Genomic DNA, 13,844 nt, shown 5'->3' with positions numbered 1-13,844 from the left:
TTAGAATTTTTGGGAAAACTGGAATTGTTGAAACTCTGAAATTGCCAGAATTCGAAACTAGAATACACTAGTCTTCAAGTCATGTTCTATTTGAAATTAAGAGCGTTTTGGAAACAGATTCTGAATCTCCTCGGTTTCCGTTTTCAGATCATAACAGCTTTATTTTCAACTTTTGCCCATAAAATTAATTCCAGAATGTGTTCTAAATTGAATATTTTCTTATACTCGATCATGCCTCAAAATAATGGTTCAATTTTGATTTCCAGGGATACAACGTGCAGATCATGGGCTCCTCAAACGTTCCCACGTACAACGCCGCCCCAGTCGGCACCGCTTGGAAACAGCCAGAGAATCACAAGAACCGCCAGTACCAACCCCAATATCTCCCACCGCCAGCCTACGCTTGAATCGTCTAATTTCCCAATTGCAATCGGCATTTCGTTGTGGTTTTCAGCTGTATTTAACTTCTTGTATGTATTGAATTTCATCACTTGTAAAGTGGTTATTTATGATGAATAATTAATATTATTAGCAGATTTGTAACTTGGGGAAAAGAGATGTAAAATAAGAAATTGAAGAACAAAATACAAAGAAACGGGTGGGAAGTGAACAAAACTAAATAATACCAAATAGAAGTGACCGTATCAATTTCTAACACGAGATGAAAGAAGACAATTTAAAGGCGGATTTCAGTTTGATATTACCTCATTGTCTCACAAGAAATTATCAACCAAAACCGCTCATTTTATATCACACCGCTGTCGGAGGAGGCTGTAGAAACTGTCGATGAAGTGTATCTCCGCACATTTCCTCGTCAAAATCATCGCATTGAGAATGACTGAAAACCGAATGACGTGCCCAGTTTACAGAGTGTCGAGTTCTCTGAAATAGACTTTTAGGTTTTTATTCTGATGAATGAATTTAAGATTATGATGTATCATTCATGAAAATATCTTACTTCCAAAACAGCGTGAGGTAGATTGTGAAGTGATTCAACTTTACAGCAATGGAATACGATAACAACTGCAATTGAGAAGAGGAGAAGGAGGGAACACATTGCAATTGCCAACACGACAAGAAGTGTTTCAGGGGATAGAGTCATTCTGGAAATCGAGAGAAATTGGGGTGAGGAAGAGAAGATAAATGAAGATATATTAGTGATTCATCACTGAAAGATGATAGAGAGGGGAAAATGTGTCAAGATGGACTTTATTTTAGGATGAGGAAACAAAATTCTGCTGTCTTCTAGTTTAGAGGATCAAAAGGAAGTTAGAGGACCTGAACAGTTTTGAACGAATTTTTACAGATACCCAAAAAGTTGTAATGTGTCATGATTTCAATTTGACTTTTTGAATGTTTGATTTGAAAAAAGTGGTCATTTCAACATGAGATAACATCAACCGACTCAATTCTCAGAAATTTCAAAATTTGGGGTTCTGAAAACCACCAGGATTATGAATTCCACTTTTGAGGACGCCAGAATTCGGACTCTATTTTTATATTTTTCTCACTACAAAGGAGTACGAAGAAATACAAATTTTGGTCGGATGAATTCTGGTGAATTGAATTCAAAAACGGTGAAAAAATGGGAAAAACAAAAGTGAATATGTAGTTCCGATTTAAAGTTTTAGATAAAAATTCTCAGAGCTTGAAGAATCTGATAACGGTTTCAGAATCCCCCACGGCTCGCTCTTACTAGAAATATGGTTTTATTCAAATTTTGAAATTGGAACCGCCACGTGGAATTGATTCCAGATGTCTAGATTTTCTGAACAACTGACCAGATCAACCAGTCTATTTTCAGAACCTCACAGACCAGAGAAAAAGGAAAAAACAGAAAGAAACTTACGTGAAGAAACAATATTTTTCAACAATGGGCTCTTTGGCAATGGCAAGCATGAATTGGTGGAGAAGGGAAAGTCTGAAAACCTTTATTTTTTAGAAAGAGAGAGAGAATGTCTTTTTGAGTAAAAAAGATGGAGAAGAAGAATATGTTCTTGGGGTGAAGGGAGGTGATGGGGGCGGGTGGATTTCACGCTCTAATGGTCACATCATCTGAATTTTTAGATGGAGAAAAAGAAGAAGAAGAAGAAGAGTGGAAGAGACGGGACTGGATGGGCGGAGTTGAATATTACTACCTTTTTATTTATTTTTTCATGGAAGAATGAGAAAAAGAAATGAAGACAATGGAAGAAAAGGGGAGGGGAAGAGGAGGGATTTTTGGGAGTGGGGTTTCTTGTTATTCCCTCTAGACAGATTCTGGATTGTGAGGTGGTGACTAGTGCAGAATACAAATCACAAAAGATTCTGAAAATCCAGAAAATTAAGAATCGAGCAGAATCCGAGATACCTGGAGAGAGAGAAATAGGATGATCTGTAATAACAGACCTCTGGGATTCTGAAAACTCAAACAGACAGAAATCTGGACATCGGGACAAACTGGTATCCGAAAATTAGAAAATCTGGACAAACAGACATTTGGAAATCCAGAGACAGAGCCGTCGGGGTAACCAAAAATCTCAAGTCTCATGAAACAAACATCTACAAATCTGGACGAAGAGAAATTTGGAAATCCGGAAAAACAGATATCAGAAAATTCTGAAATTTGGATAAGTAGACATTTGGAAATCCAAATCTTCGCATTTCACAAAACAGATATCTAAAAATCTGGAAATCCGGAAAATCAACAGAAATTCGAAACATGCTAAACGAGATTCCGAATAGTTTTTTTAACTGAACAATTTCATGTCCGAAAACTATTTCTGAGCCGGTTTTTTTCCAAATTTCAAATTGTGAAACTTTCAATATAATTAGAAACTCTAAACAATTCCTTCCCGTATTTTTGACACTTTTCTTCCCTCAAATTTGCCTTTTTCTGGTTTCAAAACTTCGAAACGTCTCTTTTTCGAATTCCCCCCAGTCTCGAGATGTTTTTTGTTTCGACCCGACGCACTTGTTTTCTGTGTAACATCTGCATGTGTTACCATTTTCCGATTTATTACTCCGCACTCCGCACTCCATGCCTCCATGACATCTGCCGCCGCTCCCCTCTTTTTTGGATGTTAGAACACTTCGAGGGAGCTCTCCCTTGTTAGTAGGTCAAAATGTAGCTGGAGCTATGAGACACCATGGAGACACGAGAGGGCGTAGAGTGTCATTCTCCTTCCTTTTTTTATTGATTCTGAATATGTTTTTTTGCGTTTTTAAATCTCAAGGAATATGTTATGAAATCTTGCTTTTTGTTCTTGGTTTTATTGGCTCCGCGTTGTTGAAAACGGTTACTGTAGGAAAATGTTGCTCAGAGTTATTTTACGCAGTCGTTTTCCAAAATTACTAGTTTCTAGCAGCTTTCGAGAAACCACTTTTTGCTTCTTTTTTTCTGTTTTCCCATAGAGAACACGTGTTCTCGAATGATTCTCATAATTTCCACTTGAGAAAACAAATTTTGAAAAAAGAACAACTCTAAAGAGAGAAAACGAAAAATAAAAGCTGAAAATGTTCTTGCTCCCTTTATTCTAATTGCTCATCAGAGATTTCTTATTCTGCAGATCAATGGGGAATATAAACGAACCGGAGAGTAGGGAACCAATCGAACCAATAATCGAACCAACTATCGAAGAACTTTTCTACAAATCGGAATTTCATCGAGGAGAACAATTGGAACAACGTCTTCAACAACTCACGGATTCTGGAGAAACCGATGGATTCTATGGGAGAGAATTCATGGTGGCGAGTCGAGAGATTCAAAAGATTTTCAAGAGGGATCCATGTCCATTGACTCCAGAAGTGATCAAAAAATTGGGATTAAACCTCTATGGTGAGAAGAAACCGACAATTCAATACACTCGTTTTTATCTCAAAAAGAGAAAGATTATTAAATCTGGTCAACAGGGAAAGGTGAGTTTGAAAAGGGTAGACACTAGATGTAGATCGAGAATTTATAGCAGACAACGCAGAAAGATGATAATATTGGTGATGAAACGATCCAGCTACCGCCTTCATCTCGAAACGCATGGAAACCATCTCGGCAGAAAATGCTTGAGAGTGTTTCGGATGAGGAAGCAACTTTGAGAGTGAGATTATTTTCTAATAAATAACATAAAGTATCATATATTACAGGATACATGTCAGAACGTGCGAGCACTTCTCAACAAAGTGACACCAACTACCAAACGATTGTTCATCGATGAATTCCTATCCTACGATATCTCTTCCAAAAACAAATTGCTGACTGAAGTTGTCGAAATTGTTTTGAAAAAAGCGTTTGCCGATCCAATTTATTGTGATCTTTATGTACAAATTTGTCAAGCAAAGGCGGCTCAGGAGATGTTATTAACCAAGAAATCACTTTTGAAGGATAGTATTTTAACCCGAATCGAAGAGAATTTCCATGCGAAAAAAGTGGATCCAAAAATAATTTCGAGCATCAACAGAGAGCCAGATTTGGAAAAACGGGAGAAAATGAAACTAGTTGAAAATCAAAAGTTCAAAGAGAAACGATTCGGATTGATGACTTGTATAGGGTATCTCTATTTCTACTATCTGTTGGACAAACTACAAGTTCGAGTGTATATCCGTGAAACGCTGAAATCAATTGCACCGAGAAGACTGAATGAGAACCAACGGAGAGGGATAATAAAGGGAAATGTCAATCAGCAAGAAGTTTTTTACGGACTACATCTGTTGGAATTTGTCGGAAAGCGTCTAGATTCCGACTACAAACACGTATTCTTGACGGATTTGTTCAAACAAATTAAGAAAGAAGAGCACGTTTTATCGAGTAAGAATCTATTCAAATTCATGAAATTAGTGGATTTGAGAGAAGATAATTGGAAACAACGAGGACTTTACCGTTTGAGACCAAGAACTATTGAAGATATTCGAAAGGAAGTGGAGAGAAAAACACATAAAAAGAAGCAGAAGAAGGAGGAAAAATAGGAAAAAAGAGGTGAGTTAGATCAAAATTTGAAATTATTCTATCAAACAATTTTCAGATAATCGACTTCACATCACATTGTTATGGATCTCTTACACATCTCAACAATTATTATTGATCATTTTTTGGTTTTACTGTTATTTATCGACGATTATCATCCATTGTGAATTTTGTTTTATGAAATATCAATCACTTCTAATAAGCTTTTTTGTAGAAAACTTCATAACACAAGAAATGAATAACGTGAGAATCAGAAACGTGAACTTCATCGTGGCAAAGATATGTGACGCATTTAAATACGTCATTCCACGTGGTTTGTTGTTGGCTTTTTTATGTCAAAATTCTCCTTTTTCCAAATTTGAATTCTCTTTTAAAATACCACTATTTTCTATGAGTAATGTCTTCTTCCCACGACCATCTTGGACTGGTTGAGCTGTCAGACCCCACGAAAATGTCACGAAGTCTTGGTGATTATCACAAAACATCGAAGGATGGAAGCGATGAATTGGAATTGGAATCGGAAAGTATTCGAGGAAAGGAATTGGAGAATCGTCTCCGACAACTCGTCGATTCTGGAGACACCGACGGCGCCTACGGACCCGAATTCATGATGACAACTCGAGAGATACAGAAGATTTCCCGACAATCTCCGATTACATTAACTTCCGATGAAATCATTGAGTTGGGATTAGGTCCATTAACTCCACTAGAACTGAGGAATCATGAGTTGAGAAGAACACGTAAAGTATACGTCATGTTGAGTGTCCAGACAAAAGAAGGATTCATTGTGACGAGAAAAGAGAAACGGCGGGTGAGTAATATCTGAAAAGTCAGAATTCGGGTCACTAAATAATTGCTGTGTTCCAGATTATCGAAGAGGCGAAACTTCTGAAAGCGCAAGCTCGTGCGAAAGCTGAAGGCTCAAAACAAGTGATTTGCCTTCCACCTTCTTCTCCAAATGCATGGAAACCACTACGGCAGAGAGCTGTTCAGAATGTTCCCGATGAGGAGGCAGCAATAAGAGTGAGTAGATTATATAACGACAACAACATCAATTCTATCTTCCAGAATATCTGTGGGAATGTTCGAGCTCTTCTGAACAAAGTGACACCCACTACAAAACGATATTTCATTGATGAATTCCTTTCCTACGAGATATCATCTACTCCTAAATTGCTCACTGCTGTTGTTGGAGTTGTGCTGGAGAAAGCGGTTTCTGATCCGATGTATTGTAATCTCTACGTTCAAGTTTGTCAAGCGAAAGTAGCACAAGATATGAGATTGTCCAAAAAATCACTTCTTGAAGATGCAATTTCGGCTACAGTGACTCAGGTCTTTCGGAATTCTAGAAGTAGAAAGTCGAAAAAACAAGCAGAAATTAGAGAAGAAAACGATTTGACAAAACAAAAAGTAAATGGTTCGATGGATACTCAAAAGTTACAAGAGACAAGGTTAGGATTGGTGACATTCATCGGTGAGCTCTACTTGAACCATTCTATGGAGAAAGAACAAATAACTGGATATCTCTGGGAACTTCTGAAGTCAGTGAGAAGTCGTGAGAACCAGAAACGACCGATAAAGAAGGACAATGTGAGTCAGACTGAAGTTTTCTATGGGCTACATCTTCTGGAATTGGTTGGAAAATTGATGGATAGAGAATATAAATATCCGTTTTCGAATCGTTTTATAAAGTTATTGAAAGCTTCGGAGAACGCTCTATCGAATAAGAATCGATTCAAACTTATGGAGTTAGTGGATTTGAAAGAAAGAAGATGGAGACCACGAGTATCGAATCATCTGAAACCCAAAACTATTGGAGAGATTCGTAAGGATATGGAGAAGAAAATGAAATACATTGCACAGAAACAAGAAAAAAAGAGCGTTAAAAGTGTTTGGATGGTATGTTGGTTTTTAATTATTTCCACCAATTGAAGATGTTATTTTCAGACAATCCTCCATTTGCCGGACGTCTCCAGCTCTACATCTTCATGATTTTGTTGCGATTGATTTTTATCGATTTACAACTTCTACCCGATTTTTGTGACTTTCTTGCATTAAAATAAAAGTTTAAAAGCCTATTTTCTGTGAAATGGGAAGAAAGAAAAAAGAGGAAATGTTATAGAAATTGATGAAAGACAAATCGAATTGAGATAGAAAAAAGAGAAGAAGTTGGAAAGGAAACTCTCATTCTCTCCAACTCCAAAAAATGAATAGAAAATTGAATTTCTCAGTAGGAACATTCCGTTTTTTGCGTCATTCCTCGAGAAAATCATAATAATGGGTGGAAATTGTATGTCTGATGACGGGACAAAGAATTCGAGATATTCGATTGTTCGTCTGGATGATGACATCTGGAAAGAGTGTCTGAGAAATAAAATTTTTATTAAATTGAATAAAATTCAAGAAAGAAACAGATTTCTTGCGGAATTCCCAGCTGAATGTCTACTCCGACGACTGTAGATCGAGAGAGTGTCAACGAAGTCCAAACCGTCCATGACGTCAGGAGAGAAGGCTATGACACCGTCTTCTGTCTGGAAATGCGTTTGTTTGTCCGGATGTCTTCTTCTCAAAACAAGAACTTACCACCTCCTTCTCGACGTCATCTTTCCCCACCAACATTCCGAACCTCGCCAACGCATGTAACTGTCCAACACCTGACACCAATCCCTGTTTCATATTCAGGGATTGTGCCAGTTGGAACATTTTCCCGGCTAACTGCTTTGCTTTTCCAACGTGTCTTCCCATGTAATGTACTCTGTCAATCATTTCAGCCGCCACTATATCGAGAGTAATTGTGACGAGAATCACACCGACAGCCAGGAAGACAACCATATGGATCACGTTCATATCTGGCTGGAATCCAGGGAATGAAAGTTGGAGTTTCAAGAAAAAGTCTCACCGTCAAGTCTCCGAATCCTATCGTAAAAATAGAAGTCAATGAGAAATACACAGAATCCAAAAAAGTTATATTTGAAGTTGAGCACAAAATATAGCCGACAACCAGTGGATATGCAAATAGAAGGCACACGAATATAGCAGCAGGAATCGCCATGTTCTGAAAGTTTTCCAGGTTTTTAGACAATATAAATCTACAGTACTCACCTCACCAAACCACCTTGTTACCAGTTGAGCCGCAAACTTTCCAGTATCTGCCATTGTTACCAAAGTCAACGGGATTCCTAACAGAGCATAAGCAACTAGACATATCCTACCATATGCAGAAACAGGGAAGATGTACCCGTAACCTGAAAATAGTGGAGTGTTCAATTTGTCGTAAGACGTTACTCACCAACTGGGATTACTGTAGTCGTAGTGAAGACCAATGCAGACGAGAATGTCCACATGTCCTTTGGAATTCCGGCTTGTACTATAAAGTGCTCAAAAGTGTGTGCATTATGTGCATCTTCCAGAAAATACATTAATTTCTTTGTATAGATTTCCAAATTTCTCTCTGGATCTAATCGAAAAGAGATATTCCCAACGAATTGATCTTTCAAATCTTGAAATTCCAGAATAGCTCTTTCTCTTCTTTTCATCTCTTCTGGTCGTTCGATGGCTAGAAATAAATAGGCTCCGCCCACTGCATAGGTGACACAACTGAGGACAAGACCGGTGTGAAGAGCGAGAGGACCAAGGTGCTGGAATATTGTAATTCTAGAGATCTAAAAAGGAAAACACTGACATATTTCTCGATTAAACTCCTATCCGTCGCCGCTTTCTTGTCCTTACTCGCTGCGGATAACATCTGAATTTTCGAGTTCTCATCCATTGAGACAGTCATTTTTTCTCTTTTTTTTGGGGGAATACAGATGGAAGAAGTAAAAAGTGGAAGTAAGAAGAAGAATACTAGAAGAAATGAGAACCGAAAAAGAGAAAAAGAGGACGGGTGGGTTTATTAAAATATTCAAAAGATCTCATAAAACTGTGAGGACGCAGACATAAAATACTAATTGGATGCCATATTGGTGTCCTTTAGAAAAAAAGAAATTGGAAGAAGGAGAAGTCTTCCCCCGGCTGAATTTTTGATAATAGGGACACTAATTATACTCTTTTGTTGCCATTTTCTGCTGTAGAGCATTTTTAGTTCTCGGATGAAAACGAAAGACTTTTCTTGCTAGAAAGATTAAAAATTGACGTTTTTTGAGTAAAAGATATATTGTTGGAAAGTAGAAATAGTGGAGATTCCGATTATGTACTTGAAAAATGTTTAAATCAATTATGAATAAGTATAAAAGGCGATTTATATAATGTTCCATCAAAGTTTAGACTAAGAAATGATTTTCTCTTTTGAAATCTTTGTAATTAGGGTTAATTCGGTAATAGAGAAGGTTTGAAACCAGTTTGAGAATCCTCTTAACGTCAGTTATCCAGAAATATAAGTTTTTTTCAGAAAAATCAATTCATGTGTATACTGTATAATGTCCTCATTTTTTGAGCTTTTGAGTTGAGAAATATGAAATTCAAGAGCGTGCTTGATTTTCAACTTTTGCTCAAAATGAAGTGTTTGATTATTTGTAACTGACGTACGAGCCCTCCAAAGACAGTTACACCTAACTAGATCCGAGAAACTTAAAAACGAGATTCGAATCAAAGATATCCGAGAGTACCTCTGAAAAGGCGACTAAAAGGTTCAAGAACTAGACAAAAAACAATAGAACAATGAAATAGAATATCCATTTCTTTTCACCCAAAGCTTTTCTTTCTCTCTCTTTCGGTCGGACTCAAATTGTTATTCTCTCTTCCCTCTTTGTCTTACACACTATTTCAGTAATCATCAGAAATGCAACGTCTCACCTTGTTTCCGTCATTCAACTCTATTATTTTTCGGTATTTATATTTCATTCAACTTTATATTCTTCCGCTTCTTCCAGTAAGGGAGAGTAGTAGTCCACGATAGCGTCTGAAAAACTGTTGAGTATCGGAGTAAAAAAGAGATTTATTAACAAGAATATTATGAATATTGCACAAGAAAAAGAGAGATCTCAATAAAAGTTATTATGAAAAAAACAAGAAGATCATTCCATCTTTTTCGCTTTTTGCTCCATTAACTTTATTGCCTCTTTGACCACTTCATCGTCTGATTCTTCTCCTTCTTTTTGCTTTCCTCCATTCAATTTTTTCAAAAGTTTATCCCTTCGATTCTGAATTCTTTTCTGCTTTTTCATTGATTGTTTCACTCTCCAATTGAACATCAGAACCACTATAATCAGTGGAATTGCCAGTGCCAGTAGAGATTCCAGCAAGCCTCACTTCACAAATTTTCAGACTGTCTAGCAAAACTTCCAACGCAGCAAGATGAGAGAATCACCGAACCCTGGGACGAATGAAAGTTAAAGAGCTTCATAAAAGTTTTCCTCAGTGATCTTTGTGATTATACAAAGTCTGGAAACGAAGCTAATATCGACATTATGAGGTGCCAACAATAACAATTTCGATGGATCTCTTAATTGTTTAGTGTCTTCTCCTACTGCTCAACCCGGCACAGTAATAAATTTCCTCTGTTCTTCTTTTTCGTGTTCATAATAATTGATTTATTCATCTTTGGTGTAAGTCGATTCGTTTTCTCTTTGTTCAATTCACAGGAAATTTCTCGTCCCTCCTTTCTGGCTTCATTTGTGAATACTAGAACTTCCGAAATTCCAAAGAATAGTAGGAAATAGTTTTCAAGGGAAAAAAACAACAATTGGTTTTAAAGGAGAAGAAAATCAACAAAAAATTAATAATTAACGAACAAATTTTAGAAATAATTTCAAAAATCAATTAAACGATATTATCGCTCTGCCACTCTCGAAAAACACTCCAATTGTCGTCAGTCTCTCTATCAAATCTGCAACTTCATCTGTTAGTCTTCTCCGTATCCTAAAATCCGTTTCTTGTTCCATTTCCTTTTCAAGCTTGTCTTTTCTTTCCAACAACTGCAGTATCTCATATTTTACATCAAATTTTTCTGCGGTCCATAAATTTCTTAACCATTCATCGAGGCTAAACGCTGCCAGTATTATAAAATTAGATGCATACACAACGCACAATACCGGTAACTCCCGTGACGTCGATTTGGTCAGTCTGGAAAAAAGTGACAGGAATTATCCAAAAGACTACATGTTGCAATTTTAAAACTACTGTCTATGTCGAAAAACATATTCAAAAAAACAATTTTACATCCATGAACGGTTTAACGGTTAGAAAAAAGCAGACTTGTCACGGGCCGGGCCGGGCCGAACTCAGGAAAAATCTCGGCCCGGCCCGGCCAGGCTCTTTTGAAACATGTTGAGTTTTTGATTTTTTTTTGAAAATTTTAGAAAAAATGTGAATATGTATGATAATTTAAGCATTTTTACTCTATTTTTTCAAAAAATTTCAAATAAAATTTGGTAAAAACGGGTTCCCATTTTTTGAAATCAGGAAAAATTTTGGCGATTTTTGACAAGTCTGGAAAAAAGGACTTGTGTAAATATCAAAAACCCTGAGAAAAAGATCGAAATTAAGCTTTAAAAATTATTTTCGCAAGAACTATGAGGGCTAATTTACCGAAAATGCTCCTTTCCAGAACCATTGTCTTTTCAGAACTGTCTTTTTTTCAAAACCGCATTAATTTTCACATAATTATGTAAGGAAAATAAGGAAATAAGGAAATGAACGAACACAAGTCAAAATTTGAAAAGAATTTTCAACTTCTTTTTCGAATCAACAGGTGCACCTAGATGGAAACTTCTGACAAAACAGTAACTAAGTTGAACAAGAAAAAAGAAAAACCGTGATTTTGTGATTTTGCAATAATATAATTCATTCAACTTTATATTCTTCCGCTTCTTCCAGTAAGGGAGAATAGTAGTCCACGATAGCGTCTGAAAAACTGTTGAGTATCGGAGTAAAAAAGAGATTTATTAACAAGAATATTATGAATATTGCACAAGAAAACTAGAGATCTCAATAATAGTTATTATAAAAACAAGAAGATCATTCCATCTTTTTCACTTTTTGCTCCATTAACTTTATTGCCTCTTTGACCACTTCATCGTCTGATTCCACTTGCTCTTCTCCTTCTTTTTGCTTTCCTCCGTTCAGTTTTTTCAAAAGTTTATCCCTTCGATTCTGAATTCTTTTCTGCTTTTTCATTGATTGTTTCACTCTCCAATTGAACATCAGAACCACTATAATCAGTGGAATCGCCAGTGCCAGCAGAGATTCCAACGAGCCGAATGGATTCTCGGATACCATCCAGTAGATTTTCTGGAGTTGAAGACGAATGTTGTTCATCTGGAATATTTTGGAATACTATGAGACTTTCTATTAGAAAAGAGATAACATTGAAACGAAACAAATTGAATAGAAAATGCTCTTTGTTTGGAATTAACAAACAAAATCTTCTCCCAAAAACTAAAATCTCTGATATGCCATTCTTATCGAATTCTAGACGAAGTGAGTGAAGTATCAACTGTTTTGACACAGGATGAGAATTCGAGTCAAACACTAAGATTGAGAATCCAAAAAAAAACTACCAATAACTCCAAGAACCCAAACAGTTTTCTTATAAAAAAGAATGTTAAAATCTTTATAATACATTTCGAGAAAATCGGTGAGAAGTCAGGAGCTAAAATCACAGAAATACATGAAAATCGATGATAAGGAAAGGCAAGGAGAGAAGGAGAAAGTAGATGAGAAACCGGGGGAACAGGTCAAAAACAACGGGAGGATAAAGCAAATAGTGATGGAAAAGCGAAAGGAGGGCACACTTGAGTACTTCAACTACTACCCGTATGCAGGAGATATGAGGTACTCTGTTTTAGTTGAGTACTGACGATTGACTGATTTGCTCCCAGTCCATGTCTGTGGGAAGGCGGACTTTGATTTCGCGTCTGAAAGAATAGTTAGTGGTAGGCGGATCAATTGAACAGGGAAAATGGGAAAGTGAATAAAACGTGCGCAAAAAACGAGTTTGAAGATAATTGAGGAACACAGATACTCAACATCTGGAATAACTTCGAAATGTCTCTTTTCCTACTATTAAATTCGACGAATAATCAGTTCATTCTCATTTTGTTACAAAGAGCTAGTTTTTTTAATGGAAAGTTACATATACATTTTTAGTGACCGAACTATGAATTGATTTTTTGTTGAAAACCTTCTACAAATGTGATATAAAATGAGCACAAACCTCTCATCATAATCATCGATACTAACTCGGAAAATCGAAGAAGCCAATCGCAATCCGAGATTTCCGTAGTAACAAAACCTTCGTCCAGATGCCACAAAACATTTCCACATGGTGCATAGAATAATTTCTCGGAAGATTCCTCTGCAAACCCGAACATAGGAATTCGAATCGAAAAGAAAATTAATTACTTAGTTCCATTCATCATTCCAACGAATCCCGACACCGTTCTCCAAGTTATCCATAAATCAACCGATATTTCCAACAAACCGAACATGTCGATACCGAAACGAGGAATCGCCCATGATCTCCATGATTTCAATGTTAGCTGTTTTTGATAGCGGGTTCTAGAAAAACGGTTTCAGGTTTAATGTTTCGAAATCATTTTCATTCTTACTGGCATTGTATACACATCACTTGTTGTACGGCATTAGCTTTCGCGAACCACATTGAGAGGCATTGGTTGTGAACCCACTGAAATTTAAGTTCAGCTGTTTATCTCGTTATTTCAGGAAAAGCTCACGTGAATAGATCCCCGACATCGACATGGATGAACAAAACTCAGTGTGCTATCCTCTTCAGTTCCAAAACAAAATTTGCAATATTTGGCTGGTTCTTGGTCGTTTTCCAACGTCATTTCTATAAATTGTTTTATTTCAATCAATATTTTTATTTTCTATTCGATCATTTTGTTTGTTTTCCAGCCGCGTAACCGGTCGAGAAACGCGCTGAAGCAATCGGAAAAGTTTTGGAAAT

The 13,844-nt window shown here is 36.7% G+C and overlaps 6 protein-coding genes across 6 annotated transcripts; 2 read left to right on the top strand and 4 right to left on the bottom strand.

Annotated features, from left to right (window-relative positions):
- Positions 1-750: 750 nt before the first annotated feature.
- GCK72_005069 (uncharacterized protein) lies at positions 751-1,102 on the bottom strand (the record flags this gene model as incomplete). Its single annotated transcript, XM_003116957.2, has 2 exons — positions 751-882; positions 959-1,102. The coding sequence occupies 2 exons, from the start codon at positions 1,100-1,102 to the stop codon at positions 751-753; spliced, it is 276 nt and encodes a 91-aa protein (XP_003117005.1).
- Positions 1,103-3,552: 2,450 nt separating this feature from the next.
- GCK72_005068 (uncharacterized protein) lies at positions 3,553-4,938 on the top strand (the record flags this gene model as incomplete). Its single annotated transcript, XM_003117265.2, has 3 exons — positions 3,553-3,897; positions 3,945-4,073; positions 4,120-4,938. The coding sequence occupies 3 exons, from the start codon at positions 3,553-3,555 to the stop codon at positions 4,936-4,938; spliced, it is 1,293 nt and encodes a 430-aa protein (XP_003117313.2).
- A 395-nt stretch (positions 4,939-5,333) lies between these two features.
- Positions 5,334-6,928, top strand: GCK72_005067 (uncharacterized protein; the record flags this gene model as incomplete). The annotated part of the gene is made up of 4 exons (XM_003117168.2): positions 5,334-5,747; positions 5,804-5,959; positions 6,005-6,835; positions 6,884-6,928. The coding sequence occupies 4 exons, from the start codon at positions 5,334-5,336 to the stop codon at positions 6,926-6,928; spliced, it is 1,446 nt and encodes a 481-aa protein (XP_003117216.2).
- Positions 6,929-7,335: 407 nt separating this feature from the next.
- Positions 7,336-8,717, bottom strand: GCK72_005066 (uncharacterized protein; the record flags this gene model as incomplete). Its single annotated transcript, XM_053725014.1, has 6 exons — positions 7,336-7,467; positions 7,520-7,789; positions 7,836-7,991; positions 8,039-8,181; positions 8,226-8,574; positions 8,619-8,717. The coding sequence occupies 6 exons, from the start codon at positions 8,715-8,717 to the stop codon at positions 7,336-7,338; spliced, it is 1,149 nt and encodes a 382-aa protein (XP_053589208.1).
- A 3,176-nt stretch (positions 8,718-11,893) lies between these two features.
- On the bottom strand, positions 11,894-12,193 carry GCK72_005065 (uncharacterized protein; the record flags this gene model as incomplete). The annotated part of the gene is made up of 1 exon (XM_003117064.2): positions 11,894-12,193. One exon carries the CDS (start codon positions 12,191-12,193, stop codon positions 11,894-11,896), a length of 300 nt encoding a protein of 99 aa, XP_003117112.2.
- Positions 12,194-12,719: 526 nt separating this feature from the next.
- On the bottom strand, positions 12,720-13,725 carry GCK72_005064 (uncharacterized protein; the record flags this gene model as incomplete). The annotated part of the gene is made up of 5 exons (XM_003116962.2): positions 12,720-12,792; positions 13,092-13,232; positions 13,280-13,435; positions 13,486-13,562; positions 13,612-13,725. 5 exons carry the CDS (start codon positions 13,723-13,725, stop codon positions 12,720-12,722), a joined length of 561 nt encoding a protein of 186 aa, XP_003117010.2.
- Between the last annotated feature and the right edge of the window lie 119 nt (positions 13,726-13,844).

This window comes from Caenorhabditis remanei, chromosome II (genome assembly GCF_010183535.1).
Source record: "Caenorhabditis remanei strain PX506 chromosome II, whole genome shotgun sequence".
Classification (NCBI taxonomy): Eukaryota; Metazoa; Nematoda; class Chromadorea; order Rhabditida; family Rhabditidae; genus Caenorhabditis; species Caenorhabditis remanei.
The sequence above is the reverse complement of the archived record's forward strand: the minus strand, read 5'-3'. Positions and strand labels throughout refer to the sequence as shown.